Consider the following 17498-nt stretch of genomic DNA (forward strand, 5'->3'; position numbering starts at 1 on the left):
GCTGTGCAGCTTGCCTATATACCAAATGCATGTCAGCTAACTCTGCGTTTGTGTAATTATTCATCCTATCTGCGTCCTTGTGCGAAACGAAGATTCCCAGCAAGAAACTGTTCCGCAATGCCATCTACCGCGCCCGAAAAGTACAAACCCTGCGCTGCTATATGATTCCGAGTCGTGGGGTGCACCCTACCTCTCCTAGAAGTTTTAATGCGTGGTACTGAGATACCCTGTATAAACGAAATACAGCTAATGGATCTGGGCGCCATTAGATCAAGTGCAGGTCAGTTGTAGCAAAATTTCAAAGCAAAAAGTTGTTAACATAAAAATAATCAGCAAATGACACCTAAAAGTTAATGCTCCGTAAGCTGTGGTACTTATTTGCAAATTTGGAATGCTATAAGCAGATTGAAGATTAAACATTTAAACACTGTTTTCAGGTTTGCCTATTAGCAATTTAAAATAGAAATTTGAATTATTAAATAAGGATTATCTGATACATTAAAAATAGAACACCTGCATTTCTTCGAATTTTTCTGTAATTGTTTCTTCTCCCGAAGTACACAGCGATCTGTTTTCACTTAAAAAACACCAGAGAATTGTGGAGATTCGGCTTCGTGCAACCTTCGGCAACAGCGGCTATCTAGAAAACGCATTTCCTCGTTGTTCCCTTAACCCTTTAACTGTCAAGTTATTTTGATGATTTGGGTACACAAATTGTCAAATTTTTTTAATCTCGGGCATGAAAATTAAAAGGTTAAGAAAATTTTCTGCTAAATTCTGTATTAGTGCCAAAATTTTACTGTAGTATCTTCCATTGCACGCAAATTCAATCACCCTTCCAGCACACGCGCTTGGCAATTTTACATGAGCACGCACGCGTCATATTTTTTACAACATCCGTTATTTTACCGTTTTTTGGCACGAAAAACCACAGAAATGACTGAATATTGATAATAAATTTGTTAAGAAATAAAATATTAATCTTATTATTGCAAAATTCAAATGATATCACATTCAAATATAAGTAAGTTATTTTTAAGTTCTTATGTTAGTGAGATGGAAATGCAATGACGTATTTCATTATAGAAAATTTAAAATTTATTGTTTAATAATTATATTTTAAAATCGAAGTAATTTTAATATTCATCAAAGACAAGTATAGACAATAAAAAAGGAAAACACCTTGGTAGGAAAAAAAGCAAGTTTAGCATTACTTACTTCTGCAAGGAAATTTACTTCTTACAGGTTATAAAAAAACACTAACTTTAATGTTTTTATTTATTTCTAAAAAATAGAAATAAAAGAAAATAATGGAAAGAAAATAAGGAATGGAAATCGCAATTCTTCTCCCATCCCAAGGTTTCCTTGTCTTCCTTTTCTTCATGAGATAATTCTTGAAGAATCCGAGCAAAATCAGCTGGTTGCAAATATTTTTTTTTGCCATGAAAATCGATATAAAATTTACAGAGCCAAATGTATTCAAATTAAAATAATACACGGCAATAAATAACACAAAATTACAAAATAAATGAGAAGAAAAATATTTTCCGAATTTTAAAACACGACCACACGCGTGTCGTAACTTTTATGAAAAAGCTGCCACGTAGCACAAAAGCCCAGTTAAAAAAAAAGTCAAACGACTTCCTGTTGGCACAATCCATGATGTGGGTAAGGTTAGAAAGGAGGAAAAGAAATTACCTTTAGGCGTCTCAGCTTCTATATTCTAAAAATGTGCATTAAAAATGAATTTGTCGTAAATTTTGCGCATACGCGCGTGCTGGAAGGTTAAGGCAAAAAATATCACGCTTTGTGTATAAAACCCGTTGGAACTTGGAATAAAAAAAAACACAACGCATTAAAAAATGGCGGCGTTGCTTGACTGAAACGATTGTTATGGGCGTGGTTGCCGGAAGAAAGGTTATGCGCATGATTGCCAGAGTTTGGCACTTTATGAAAATTTGGCTACTTAAAATGGTGGCGATAGTACATAGGTACACAAAAGACCTAAATATTTAAGTCATAGATAGATACAAAAATAAAGATTAGAATATTTAAGTGTTTTTAAAATTAGAGTACTTATATATGCTTCTATTTGTATATTACTTAGCTGTGAAATAATTTCAATGCCGTATTACTACCACGTGGTTCGAAAATTATAATACGCAAATAGTGAGCACTGTAATATGACACTCAATCGTTTTCTAAATGTAACGAAACCTTTTGATTGTGATTCTTCTATGCACATTTCAAGGAATTCAAGGATTATCCAATTTACAGTTTGTTTTACGAATCTCTTTAAATGCTTAAACGTTTGTGAAATAAGAAACTGCTAAGATCTCTATTTAAGCATGCGAGAGAAAAAAGCAGGCAAAAGAGAACAGAAAAAAAAAAAAAAAAAATCACACTGCAAACCATGCATTAAAAGTGAAAGAAATAATAGAAAAAAGAAAGAAAAAGAATATATTCTCAAAGAAAAGAGAGAAAAAGAAAGGAGCAAGGGGTACTGACCACGTTTACGTTCTTGTCAGAATCCGCCACCACTTCCCAAAACTATAAAAGAAAAGCAAAACACAGCAGCAGTCAGTTAAAGCGAACGCCACACAAAAACACATCAGGCTGTAAGAACATATAAATAAAATAATAGCAGTCCATGCGGCACACTGCAAAATGCAACGCATCCTCATCAAAAGTCCATTACAGTTGGCCATGCAGTTCAGTTATCTGGTTCAGAATGGGTTAAATTTAAATGAATGCTCTTAATGGTTGAAGTCTTCATTCGCTGTATCTCTCAATTCTTTATTGTTATTATCGGGATTAAATTTATTACATAAATTAAAAGTTGATGGATTAATTGTGATGCACCATACATAAGTAATAAACGATTTGTTTTTTGGCTGAACATTAAATCACTTATAGATTCGCAAGCTAAATACAAGAGCTCGCTAAGCTAGTGATGAATTAAATGAAGTTTCAAAAACGAGAGGATTTTTAGTTCCAAAGGGGCAATTTGTCTAGGGGAACTACTAATTCCGTTTCGGCATTTTGCTTTGAAATGTCGGTTCACTTTTGAAATTGTTGACACCAAATATTAGAGCCCTGTATTATATTCAAAGAAATTCAATAATGAAGAATCTGCATAAATGTATATGTGTTTCATAGCACTGTGATAAAACAACGCTACTTAGAGCCATCAAATTTTGGATAGCGTGCGTTTCACCGTCGTCTGGAAGCCTAAATCCGGAATCTGGAATTTGCTTTATTATCTATTTCATATTTTGTAAAACTTTAACGAATTTTTGATTAACAAACTCAACGATTTAAAAGAGAGCAATGGCAACACTGTACGAAAAAAAAAATTATCTCCAGGGCACAAGACTGTGCATCCGAAATTCTAAAGATATGCTCATTTTAAAGTTATTTTGCAATATTGCTGTTGAACATGATTTTATGGTTTAAGTGCAAAGAACATGATATTTAGTAAATAAAGGTAACAAACGAAACATTAAATTATAAAAATAAATAAAAAATAAAATTTGAAAGCTCTCGGATTTTACATTACACCCAAAGGCGTTTTTTTAATGTTTTGTGTGCTACCTTATTAATATCATGCTCTTTCCACTCAAACTATGAAATTCAATTCAACAGCAATATCGCATGAGCATATCTTTAGAATTTCCGATACACACTCTCGCGCTCTGAAGATAATAACAAAATCCCCCCCCCGTACAGTATTATCATTGCTCGCCTTGAAATCGTTAAGTTTGTTAATCAAAATTTGTTAAAGTGCTACCAAATATGAAACGGATAATAAAACAAATTCCAAATTAGGGCTTCCAGATACCCATATTCGGTGGGAGATTACGTTATTCAAAATTTGTTGGCTCTAGGTACCGTTGTTTTACCACAATGCGAGAAACATATATACATTTATGCAGATTCTTCATTATTTAGTTTCTTTAAATATAACACAGGGCGATAATATTTGGTGGCAACAGTTTGAAAGTGAATCGTCGCAGAAAGCCAAAACGAAATTATTAGCCTTTCTCAGCTAACGCTCCTTTGGGCTAAAAATTATAAATAATAAAATATAATCAACCAAGTAATAAAAAGCAAAAGTAAATGTTAAAAAATTGTAAATATACTTTCCGCACATAAGCTATTTTTTATAAATACCGTAAACCTTAGCCAAACGCAGATTTGCAGAATATAATTTCGCATTAACGTGTTGTATCTCAGTTGGTTCTATTTCATTTGCAAAAGGCTAGAATCCCATTTATTCGGAAGTAAGATTAATTTATCAGCCCTGGTTTAGAGAATTCATATGGAGCAAGTCTAAATAGTATATTTTATTAAGAAGTTTTGAAAAATAAATAATTTTTCAATTAATTTAATTAATAATTAAATCCGTGAGTTATGCTACGAAGAGTTGCGCTTTTTCTAACATGCTGAGACAAGGTTTACTGGCGGATATCCAAGTTAAAACTACGTACGTTAGTATTAACCTAACGAGTGCTTGATAAGTTAATTGTGTTGAGACTTGAAACATTTGCTTTCTTATCTCTGGCAGAAATTCAGTTGCGTGTGTTTAATTGATTTTTTATTGTTTTGCAAGACCTATACTGCTCTCACTGCACTTATTACGATGCAAGAGTCGAGTAAAAGTAGATCCTAGAATAAATTTAATTTTTAAATAAAAGCATCAATACATTTTTATAGATGATCTGATGATTTTTCCCCCCAAGACGCAGTGTTTCGATCATATTACATATTCATATTGCCGGAAATACACACAAAAAAGAACAACGAAAAAGAGGGAAAAGAAAATCTGAAAGCTTTTAGATTTTATATTACGCCCAAAAGGTTTTTTTTAACCTTTTGTGTGTTACCTTTATTTATTAAATATAATATTCTTAAGCCACATGAAATTTAATTCAACAGCAATATCAAAAAATATTTTAAAAAGCATATCTTTAGATTTTCCGATACAGAGTCTCTCGCGCTGGAGATAAACATTTTTTTTTTTTTTTTTCCGTACAGTGTTGCCACTGCCAGCTTTGAAATCGTTGAGTTTGTTAATCAAAAATTCGTCAAGTTTAAAAAAGTCTGAAATAGATAATAAAACAAATTCGAAATTCAAAATTCGGGCTTCCAAGTGCCCATGTTTGGTTGGAAGACTACATCATTCAAAATTGGATGGCTCTAGATACAGTGTTTTTTCGAAACGCGAAAAACATTCATGCAGATTCTTCATTATTCAGTTTTTTTAAATATAATACATGGCGATAATATTTGGTGGCAACAGTTTGAAAAATGAATCAACACGGAAAATTGAAACGACGCAAAATGTCTTTTTGAGACAAACAGCCCTTTAGGTTTAAAGCCCCTTTTGGCTAAAAAGGCAAATTTCGTTAAATAACTGAGCAAATTAAAAGGCATTTAGAAAAATTGAAGACAAAAAATTACAAAACAATTATGAACCAAGACTTCTGAATTCTTCCTGAAAATTGTAATATTAGAAACTCTATCGTCAAATGAAATTTATAATTTTTTAGATGGATAGACGTGTAACGTAAAAAGAGTTTGCTTCAGAAATTACTTCACGAAGATAGCTCTCCTTAATCAGATAGTTTTCGCATTTTTTACATGAATCACTTACCAATCAATCAAATAATCGACAAGAGAAATAGCTTTTGATCCCTTTTTCTTTGTTTCGAAACATGTATAAAAATGGCAAATTTACAACTCTAGAGAACAGTAAACAAACAAGATACAGGCAATAATTTCAAATATTTACTTGCTAAGCTTTTGATAAAACTATTAAAATATCTGCTATATATATAAACAGGCTAAAATTATTTTAGCATTAAAAATTTTGGTGTCCGCCGATAACATCGCGGACGAGAACGTCGCAGAGAAAACAACGCAAGGCGAAAACGTCGTGCTACAAAACATCGTGGGAGAAAACATTGCAAGGAGAAAACATCGCAGTTCTAAAACATCGTGGTACAAAACATCGTCGTCGAAAATAAAGCGGTCCAAAAACTTCGCAGTTTAAAAACATCGTCGTCGAAAATATCGTGGTAAAAATTAAAGTATCTACAAATCATCGCATGACGATAACATCGCAGACATGCTTTTTTCAGGCTTTAATAACTGTAAATGGATATTCCCATAATGATTTGTGAGCGCAAGATGGAAAGAAGGATAATTTTTACTTTCATATTTTTTATTAAATATTCAATTTTTGCTGAGAAAATAAGAAGAAAACTTAAGCATAGAAAATTAATGCAACTTATAGCACTTAATAGAATTTTAAATCGACATAGTTAACTAACAAAGACCATTAATAAATCAGTTTTTATAAAGATTTTACTGGTAATTTTTCATAAAAAGTATAATCTATTAAGTTGCATTTAATTTTCTATGCTTAAGCTTCCTTCTTATTTTTTCAGCAAAAATTTATTAGTTAATAAAAAAATGTGAAAGTAAAAATTATCCTTCCTTACATCACTTGCGATCACAAATCATTATGGGAATATCCATTTACAGTTATTAAAGCCTGAAAAAAGCATGTCTGCGATGTTATCGTCATGCGATGATTTGTAGATACTTTATTTTTTACCACGATATTTTCGACGGCGATGTTTTTAAACTGCGAAGTTTTTGAACCGCTTTATTTTTGACGACGATAGTTTGTACCACGATGTTTTAGAACTGCGATGTTTTCTCTTTGCGATGTTTTCTCCCACGATGTTTTGTAGCACGACGTTTTCGCCTTGTGTTGTTTTCTCCGCGACGTTTTCGTCCACGATGTTTTTGCCGCGATGTTTTCGGCTGTAACCAAAATTTTACAAGTAATTACTTTTAATATCAGATTATGGTGAGGAAATTATAGTCGAAAAATAATAATTCTTTAACGAATTATGCTCTCATTTAGATTTTTAAACTAATTCTGTTTAATAGACTCTTATTGAAATAATTGTCTAAATTTTCACTGTATACAGTTCCTGTAATTATAATTCCTGTAATAGTTCCTGTAATTATTTATAATACCCAATTAATACTAGACCACTTTCCATTTGGATTTATAAAGACAGTACATTTTTATAAATAAAGGATAAATAGAAAAGCGAGGTATCTTAGAGACATCACAGCTTGAAAACTGAAATTTAAGAAAAAAATTGAAAGAAAAGAAAATGATGGAAAAAGACAAGTCCTCCAGTGTTCTCTCGCAGACTGGAGATAAAAATCTGCTTTATTTCGAGAAGTGTTGCCACTGCTCGCTTTCAAATCGTAAGAGTTTTTTAATAAAAAATTTCTAAGTTTTACAATGAAATAAAAATAGCATTGCCAAATATTACATACATTATTCCCGATTCCAAAAATTCGTGGGAAGCTATTTCGACCATCCCCATCTTCGTACGACTTTAATCAGACGAAATATTAATTAAAAGCTCCGAAAACATTAATTTTCGCTCTCATTTTTCCGAGTGGCAACAGTATCGCGCGTTAGAGATAAAAATGCTTTATTTGGAAAAGTGTTGCTACTGCTAGCTTTTAAATCGTTGAGTTTGTTAATCAAACATTTTCAAGTTTTACGAAATCTATATAGTTAGAGAAGACTGCGTTTTTGTTCGTGTTATTCATTTCTAATCAATTATGATAAATTTTTTGCCGAGTTTTTTAATCGAGTAAAATTGAATATAGGTGAAATATTGGACGGAACTTGAGCTTTTACGACCATTTGATTTAGAATGACGAAAATCATTAAAAGCTGCGTGCCAATGTTCCTGATATAATGAGAGAGAATTAGTTTATTTTTCTATCGAAATTTTTATGTTATCGCATCAGACTGAAATACGTATGAATGTGAATCGTACTTCTTCATCGTTATTAGAGAATGATTACAGCGGTATCGTTCTCTCTGTTGCTAGATACATTACTCTCAATCTAATTTAACTGGCATCGGGTACTTCCGCTAGTAATATATATAAATAAGAAAAAAAGAGGCAAATATGAAAACATTTTAATCTTAAGAGAAAAATAAAAATATCATATTTATTTAAGAATGAATGAATTTTATGAGTTATTTGATAGAACAAGAAAAATGAAATAGCAGCAACTCTGGAACGCGATGTAATATAACAATGTAATTATGCACAACTATCATAAAACAATATTTTACTGAAGAAATGCCCACCAGCGGACCAGCATATAAAATCCCTGAATACTAGTACTTCGATCCGGCTTAAGTCCGGGAGAACGGGTAGCTGCATAGGAATTTCTGTCCTTTTCCTCCTCCTTTTAACATGAGTAGTGAACAGTTTCCCTTAAGGCGTTTCACGAAGGCCTTTAAACACCTCCGTGAAACTACCTCTCCCTTTACGCAGATAGCCCTCGGTTGCTTTGCTTTTATTCAAACAACCCAGTTCAATTCGTTTAACAAGGCCCACCAACAGCTAAGCGGTAAAGTCCCTGAACACTGGTAGTTCGGTCCGAGGTACAAAATCTGCAAACAGGCTGACTGCATGGGCGCTTTCGTGGTTTTCCCCATGTCTAACGAATTAATACGAGCCAGTTCCCCAGGAAAGTCCTCCGCGAAGGCATCTCTCACTCCTGTACACTGTTTTACTGCGGAACACGTAAAATAACAGTCCATTTAACGAAGAACTGAGAAACGAAAATAAAATATTTATATTTCGATCAGTATAAAAATGGATGATACAGTTTTCATATTCAGAGCAGAGTGTACCTGTATAAAAATCTATGCGTTAAATTTATTGTTAATTAATTTTATATTTATTTATATATATTAGTTAACACTAGAGTGCTTCCTTTCGAAAAACTCATCAAGAATTTAGCTAGTGTAGTTGTAAATTTAATGAAAGACCAATTTTTGCATTTTGGTCCGAGGTCTTCAATAACATCTTTAATGAGCTAAAATGCGTTTTAACCATGCACAAGCAAACTGCTATATAACACATAAAACAACTTTTTTTTTTCTTTTTAGAGCAAAGGATTTCGTTTTGGCATTTTGCATCGGTTCATTATAAACGGCGTTTCACTTTTCAAATTGTTGCTACCAAATATTAGAGCCCCGCATGATATTTTAAGATATTAAATAATGAAGAATCTGCATGGACGTACGTATGTTTCTCGGACAGTGAAAAGACGACGATACCCAGAGACATCAAATTTTGAATAACGTAGTCCTCCACTCGAATATGGGCATCTAGGATCCTGAATTTGGAAATTTATTTAATTAGCTGTTTCATAGTTTGTAAAACTATAACGAATTTTTAACTAGCAAATTCAACGATTTAAAAGCAAGCAATTTTATTTCCAGCGCGCGGGATCGTGTACCGGAAATTCTAAAGACATGCTCTTTTTAAATTATTTTGTGATATTGCTGTTGAATTGAATTTTATGTTTTAAGTGCGAAAAACATGACATTTAATAAGTAAAGATAACACACAAAACGTGAAATAAACATCCCTTTGGGTATAATATGAAATATGAACGGCTTTCAGATTTTTAAAAAAAAAATTTATATACACATTACTAATTTATTTCGGAGTCTCCTTTTCGAAGAAAACTCGTTAAGAATTTAGCTAGTGCAGTTATGGATTTAATAAAAGTTTTTTTTTTAAAAAAAGACCAAGTTTTGCATTTTAGTATCGGAAACGTGGACGAGAAAGGGGGAAAATAGTTACAGAAGTTTGGGCACAAAAAATAGTTCTTAAATCCAAATATTAGGTTCGAAAATATTTTTTCCTAAAAGATCTTCAGTAACACCTTTAATAAACTCAAATGCTTTTTAACCAAGCACAAACAAAAGTATTAGGTAACACATCAAACAATTCTTTCTTTTTCTCCCCCTCCTCAAAGAACATTGCTTGCTGACAAGAGATATAAATGAAGCAGCATTTTTCTGCTGTCGAACATAAATTCAATTAAGATGAAATCCATTTATTAGATTAGTTCCATAAACTTCTTAATGTACGAAAGGACGAAATTGAATTTAGCAATCTTTATTTGGTTAATGGAGAATCATTGGTCATTAACGTACGCAACATTAGGAATCAGAATTTGAAGCGAATCAGAACATTTTTGCCCACGGAAATAAATTACTGCCCACCCGTCAATATTACAAATAAACTGAAAGAACGCAATTGTACAATCAGGATAACGTCAATTGATCACGGAATCATTAAACGAAAATTCATATGACCTATTCAAATAGTTTTACAAAAACTAATTTGAATTTTTTTAAATGGATATATGTTTAATGTGCTTGTAATTGTGATATCATTTTTAGTTTTTATGCTAGGACAGGTGAAAATACAGATAGCTTGCAGCTTGGCCATCTTGGCTGAATTATTCTTTCAGTAAGATGAGTCTCATCTTCATTTTGTTAGAACAGTGCGAAGTTATCTTAATTACATCTTCACACAGCGCTATATCGAGGGACTTGGCGGCAATTATCACTACATTCGCCCTGTCTGATAATTTATTTCTTCTTTTAAACGAAATAAAGATAAGAGTTTGTGAGATAAAGCGCCTTACATAGTACAATGATCCCTGACTTAGATGATTCAACTTGACGATTTTCCGAATTTAGAATGATGCAAAGAGGCGTCGCCTATTCATTATAAAACCGTACTCATATTCTGAAACTTTACCATTCTTTGGGATAGTGTCAGGCGCTAGGTTTGGCATTGAGGAAGGGAGGTACAAGGTATCTCTTCTTGGAGGGTGTGCGTTCAAAACCATCTCCGAGTGGGTTCGAATACTGGTGTACAAAAGCATTTTAGAAGTTCTCCCAATATATAAAATGAATACGAGTCAATTTTCTGAGGAAGTTCCCACATCTAGGCAAATAGCTTTTCTGTACTTTGCTATAATTAACTAAACTAACTATCAATAAGTGTTGTTGCATTCAACTAGCCATCTTCTGCCTTAGCAGGAAACTATGTCATCAATTTTAGCCTCCTCAAAAGAAAGTTAAGCTGATGACCTTTTTACAGTAACATCCTTACTGAATTAATTTTATTACAGTAATTCAAATGTTTTAGGGTCAGCATATTTTCTTCCGTGCCCATTTATTGTAAGTACTCGTTTATATAACATGAATTTAATAAATTTCGAAAGATATTTAAGTTTACAACTCACAAGAGAGATGCTTTACTGCAAAACAGATTCGGCATTAAGTGATCATGCCTACAAAAGCTGATACAAGTCTTATAAACGCATTTAAGGTCGATATGAGTGAGGCAATTTTTCCCAATAAATTCGCCTTTAAAACTTTATCTCTTGACATCTCTACCATAGTTATACCTCAGATTTAAAGAACTCATTTTGCCCCGCTCCAAATTAAATCCAGAGCTTAATATCTAAAATGCTAGACTCCAATACATCAGAAAAGATAAGAAAAATAGATATTAAAATAAAAAATAAACAAATGAAAAATGAAGAAAATCTGAAAGGTTTCAATAAATAAAGGTAAGACACAAAATGTTAAAAAATACCCCTTTGGACGTAATTTAAAATCTTAAAGGTTTCAGATTTTAAATTACATCCAAAAGGGTATTTTTTAACATTCTGTGTGTTACCTTTATTTATTAAATATCATCTTCGCCTTTAAATCAAAAAATTCAGTTCAAGAGCAGTATCGCAAAATAATTTTAAATTGAGCATATCTTTAGAATTTCCGTTACACAGTCTCACGCTCTGGAGATAAAAGTGTTTTTTTCTGTACAACGTTGCCATTGCTCGCTTTGAAATCGTTGAGTTTCATAATCAAAACTTGGTTGAAGTGTTAAAAATATGAAATAGATGATAAAACAAATTCCAAATTTCAAATTTGGGCTTCCATATGCCCATATTCGAAGTAGGATTACGTCATTCAAAATTCGATGGCTTTATGTACCGTTGTTTTATCACAGTGCGAGAAATATACATACATTTATGCAGATATAATTATTTTTAATTTAATTTCTTCAGATATAATGTAGGACTCTAACATTTGGTGGTAACAGTTTGAAAAGTAAAACGGACATTTATAGTGAACCAACGCAAAATCGCAAAACGAAAACGACTTCAGGGACAAAGCCCCTTTGAACTAATAATAAGTAATTAATAATTAAAATTTAATAAAACATACATACATAAATGAAAATAAGTAAATTAATGACAAACAGTTAAGTAATAAAATAAAATAACGGATTCCATCATATTCAGGGGTCCGACTATAATTACAATTTCTCTCAAAAATTAAGGAGTATTTCTCAAGGTGGGATCTTCTGCGTTCTCACTGATTTTCCTGAACATAGAGACAATGCATTATTTCAAAGGATGGTAGAATATCATACCATTCTCTTTACAACATCCCAACGAGAAAACAGCAAAACTGTTGAAGTGTCAGTAATCAGAACAGAGAGAGTGTTACAAATAGTACAAGAATATGTAAAGTAAATTTTAGCGAAGAAATGCGGGCACGAAAACAATAAGAGAAGAGTTAAACGCTCTCTGACCACGACAGTCTTTCAGTTACCTACTAAGTACACTGCGTGTTGAGAGGAACGCCTTATCAATAACTTCGAATCAGAAAGCTATCTGCCAGGTAGGCGATCATTTTCTTACTACATATAGTATACAGACGATTACAGTCGTATCTCCTTAACGCAGGAGAACGTTTTTTTTTTGAAGCTTCAAAATGTAAGCCAAGCGAAAAACAACCTACGATCGAATGTGAAACACAGCCACTGGAAGAAACTAAGCATTATATTACTCTAGTATTCACGACTATATATGCACCTGCATATTCTTTTCTAATGGATGCAACTAAACGGGAGGGTGGGTGAAATGGATCATCTTCGAAGCCCCACGGATGTTTTTAGGTTGAAGATGGCTCCTTAGAACTGCTCTTTTCTTAACTGCTCTTTTCCTTTATGATGGCTGTAAAATTGCCCTCAGCGGTCCACAGCTATCACTGATCAAAATATCTGATTCCACCCATTCCCCGTACACAGACTTTCACGTTAAATTTTAGCTCTGCTTTCATTTCCTTAGCAACATTCATTTGGAACCTTTGTACTCAGAAATGTTTATTTATGTTACAAAGGTTTCCAAGCGTAACAGCAGCAGCAACCAGAGCTTCTAAACTTAAAAGAAGACGCGATGACTTATACATTAGCCAGATGTTTAGACAGTAAATTTTACATTATTGTATTAATAATGTAGCATATGAAGTGATACAGCATATAGAATATTTTATTATTATTTGATAATAAAGATAATGTCCTTCTCGACCAAATTCATCAATTCAGCTTCACCATATTATATCCTTTACATGGGTTTCTTGTTCTGCACATCTTTCGCTGTTACTATCGGTTTCACGTATCGACGGTATGTCCAGAAATGAATTACCCGCGGAATTCTATATCGCAGAAGCTCTTTGGGACATTTTAAACCCTGAGACATTCCGTTAGGAACATTATCACTTGGCGCACATTTAGGAACACAAACGATTCCCTTTTCACTGCAATTACAAAATACGTATCGCTAAAACCACCGACACAGAACCAAAGGACAAGATGGCAGGATGAGCCCCCCCCACACACACAATAAGAAATTTACCCCAAGCTCTCGTAAATTTATTGCATTTCTCGGAGGCTAAAATTTTGACATGTGAGTGAGGATTTTCTGTCCTTAAATATATCAATCTTCATCTATAGGCGAGTTTTTGAAAGAAAATAGAAAATAAAATAGAAATGAAATACTATAGAATCAAAAGAGTTTGCTGCTGAATTTGTAGTTCAGTTTCATAGAAAGAAGTGCCTATGTTCTTAAAAAATAAATCTTTTTATCTTAAAAAATAAAGAAGTATCGTAGCTCAGTGGACTGCGGCGCAATTTAAGCAATGATTTTAGTGCCCTTTATACGAGGGTAAGTTGAAAAATAAGTTTCACCTGTCGACTGTGGTCAGAGTTGTGTATGAAAGTCAAAAAATAGAATGAGACATTAAAGATATGACATACCTTTATTTTTCCACATAGGTACCAAGTACATTGAGACATTTGTCATATCGCTTGATAAGCTTCATAAAGCCCTCCAGGAAAAAATCAGGGCTTTGCATATTGAAGAAGCGTTGAACGGCTTGTTTCACTTCAGTATTGCTTCCAAAGCGCCTTACCCCGAGATTTTTCTTCAAAGCCGGAAACAGATGGAAGTCGCTTGGTGCGAGATCAGGACTGTATGGCGGATGGTGTAGGCGCTCCCAACCAAGATTTGCAATATGGTTTTGCATTGTCATCCAACAGCAGAACGCCAGATGTGAGAAGGCCAGGCCGCTTTTTCAACGCTTCTTCCATATGCAAAGCGTTCCATATGCAAACCGTTCAACGCTTCTTCTATATGCAAAGCGTGAATTTGTCTTGGAGGACTTTTTGAAGCTTATCAAGCGATATGACAAATGTCTCAACGTACTCGTACGAGAATAATAAAATTAAGGTATGTCATATCTTTAATGTCTCATTCTATTTTTTGAATTTCATACACAACTCTGACCACAGTCGACAGGGGAAACTCATTTTTCAACTTACCTACGTAGTAGATTCTTTACATTATGCTAAGCTAATGCTACTCGGTAGGTTAGATGTATCCGATACATTTTGGATACTAAAACTTATTTTTAATTTATTTTTGGAAAGGCTTGGATATTAAAATGAGAACGAAGAAATATATATATATATATATATATATATAGATAGATAGATAGATGTAGACATAAATATAGATACAGATATAAAATAGATAGATATAGATATAAAAGATAGATATAAAAATATATACGCACACAAATAGATTCATATTACAGCTACCTTTCCATGCAATTATATTCCTCGATTAAAACTTTTGTCAAAATGCATGACAAGATGTTGCATGCCTTTGTCACAGAAGCATTAATTCGAAGCATATTATCAGTTGCCACACTCTTTTCCCCCAACAGATATTGACATCTTAAGGAAATTTGCGCGACAGACTAACACTCATGCAGTATTTATCATAGGCATCACACAACTGACATTGACTTCAGTTACGTTTTGACATTCAACTACCAGAAATTTGTGACAAAGTTAAACTTGGCGGGAGCAACGTTTTCATATACATTACCGTAAGTAAGTCATAATGAAGAAAATGGCGAACAGAATAAGTGAATGAAGAACTCCTAGGATACATAGAGTTTAATATGGATCTTAACTTTTGTATGCAGGAAAACATTTTTCCTTCATTATCAATCTTATTTACAAGTGCTTCGGAACTTAAATTAAAAAGCTGTACCCATATTTTTCAGCTTATGATGATTTGCAAAATTTCGGTCAGATAATCCCACTGTAAATCGAATCTCCAGTTCTTTCAACGGTCTTTAGTTCTTCTACAGAATGTTCCACCTATAGAAAAACTGAAGATCTAATCGCAAACATTTTGATTATCAGCGTATTTTCCATGTACTGGTAACTGAAATTTGCGCGCTACTGTATGTAACTATGTCACACAGAAACGGGCAACTTAAAGAATGGCAAATTTAAAGAACGCACAAAAGAACTGAAGATCTAGCAAAAAACTTGACTATCAGCATATCTTCCATACACTGGTAATCGAAATTAGTGCCCTAGTACAGTAAGACCCCGCTTAACGCTGTTTTGTTTAGCGCTGTTTCGGTTTAGCGCTCTTTTAATTTCAACCCGGGGATTCCACGAAATCGCTCGCAGCATACGGGGATTCCCCGAAATATTATGCAGCGATAGGTTTCAAATACATATCCGAAAGAGTGTACTTGTATTTCTTGTTTGGTGCGGTATTGTACAGACATATTTTGAAGGGGTAAATGTGGAAGATGTCGAAGAAATAATTCAAGAAGCAGCGGCTAGTCTTTCTAATGATGAGCTCAAGGAATTAACTGAACAAGAAGAAAACAAAAATGTTGACAGCAGTGATTCAGAAGAAGAGCAAAAAGAACTTTCGATGGCGTTTGTAAAAAGGAGTTTGTCTACCATAACTGAAATAATGGATCAATTCATTGAAAATGATCCGAATTTTGACAGGAGCTCAAAAGTAAGGCGTGGTGTTAGAGATGCTCTATCCGTTTATGAAGAACTTTTAAGAGAACAACGCAAAAGAGAAAGGCAAACAACATTAGATGCTTTTGTCACAAAATGGCAGAACACTGAAAACGCGGAAGGCTAACTAAATATGACTGACTGAGAATTTTATTTGTTTTTTTTAAGAATATTCGTTTTGTTATTTATATTTTGTTTTTATTTTTGCAAGAAATAATAATGTGGTATTAATTTGGGCTTTAAGAAATAAATGTTTGGTTTTATTTTTATTAAAAAAACATACTTTTTAAATTTAATACCTAACCAATTTCCTAGCCATCTTCCCCTAACCCCAATATTTACATGTAAAGATAGCCTCGTTTAGCGCTGTTTCGCATTACGCTCTACTTTGATAGAACGTATCCCCCGCGTTAAGCGGGGTCTGTATATGTAACTGCGTCATATGTAACTGGTCTGTATATGTAACTGTATATGTAACTGCGTCACATAGTAACGCGCAATTTATGGCAAACTCAAAGAATGCACCTAAGTTAATAGTGAACATTTCAACCATCTAAGTTCGACCATAAACTCACTCAATACTGGATACCTATCCCCATAACATCAGTAACAGATTTGAAGAATATATCATCTTTGATAATGGATATTTCGACTAACAAGACCAATTCACTCAGTATTACATGGCTATTCTACTGTGTACTGTGTAAGTGCACCTATAACTGCGACAGAGTAAGTAACCCAGAGAGCTAATGCTCAGATGGATGGGCTGCTTCCCACAAACACATTTATTCTTATATGTCAGCGACAGATTTAAAAAATGACATCACACTAATTACGGACATTTCAACAAAAATTCTAGAACTTCCCCAAAATTTCTAGCTTAATAAATATGGACAAGTAAACATAATTTAAAATGACTATTTTAATTATTTACTGTGGTCCTAAAGACCAAATAGTATCCTATTTTCTCGATTATTAGCAAATCAATTTATCAGCTTGTAGTCAGCTTGAGTCATTAGGTTTTTTTTTTATGCTGGAGACGTGAAAAATGAGAAATAACCTCGCTAGAACTCGAACTGGATCTCTTGAATATGCGCCAAGTGTGCTACCGTTACATCACGAAAGCATGTTGGAAGGAGGGAGAAAATACCTTATATGCTCCCCCTTTTAAAGAGCGACTGGGGAGTAGGAGACCTACTCTCCAAATCCTGGTGGTGACGAATTATCGTCCGCCCCCTTTCAGTTCGGGCGTCATTGTAGAGTCATTGGAGAAGTGAAAAATGAAAAATGTCCTCGCCGGGACTCGAACCTGGACCCCTCGAATGCGAGCCGAGTGTGCTGCGGTTACACCACCCAGGCATGCTGGAAGAAGGGAAA

General features: G+C 33.6%; 1 protein-coding gene and 1 long non-coding RNA gene across 4 annotated transcripts in view; both read right to left on the reverse strand.

The window, feature by feature from the left end:
- Positions 1–17498, reverse strand: part of LOC146997986 (uncharacterized) — a 199046-nt gene that overhangs the window by 53278 nt on the left and 128270 nt on the right. The window lies entirely within an intron of this gene.
- LOC118191505 (uncharacterized) overlaps positions 1–17498 on the reverse strand; it is a 197967-nt gene that overhangs the window by 53278 nt on the left and 127191 nt on the right. For 2 of the 3 annotated variants that reach the window (XM_085812890.1, XM_085812892.1), the window contains exon 2: positions 2509–2550. The exons of the other annotated variant lie outside the window; for it this stretch is intronic. In XM_085812890.1, coding sequence (XP_085669016.1) covers positions 2509–2550 — 42 coding nt within the window. The remainder of the gene's footprint in view (positions 1–2508; positions 2551–17498) is intronic. 3 annotated transcript variants of the gene reach the window in all.

The sequence above is a fragment of the Stegodyphus dumicola genome, chromosome 3 (genome assembly GCF_044657685.1).
Source record: "Stegodyphus dumicola isolate Sdum_Otavi_A_Nest chromosome 3, ASM4465768v1".
Classification (NCBI taxonomy): domain Eukaryota; kingdom Metazoa; phylum Arthropoda; class Arachnida; order Araneae; family Eresidae; genus Stegodyphus; species Stegodyphus dumicola.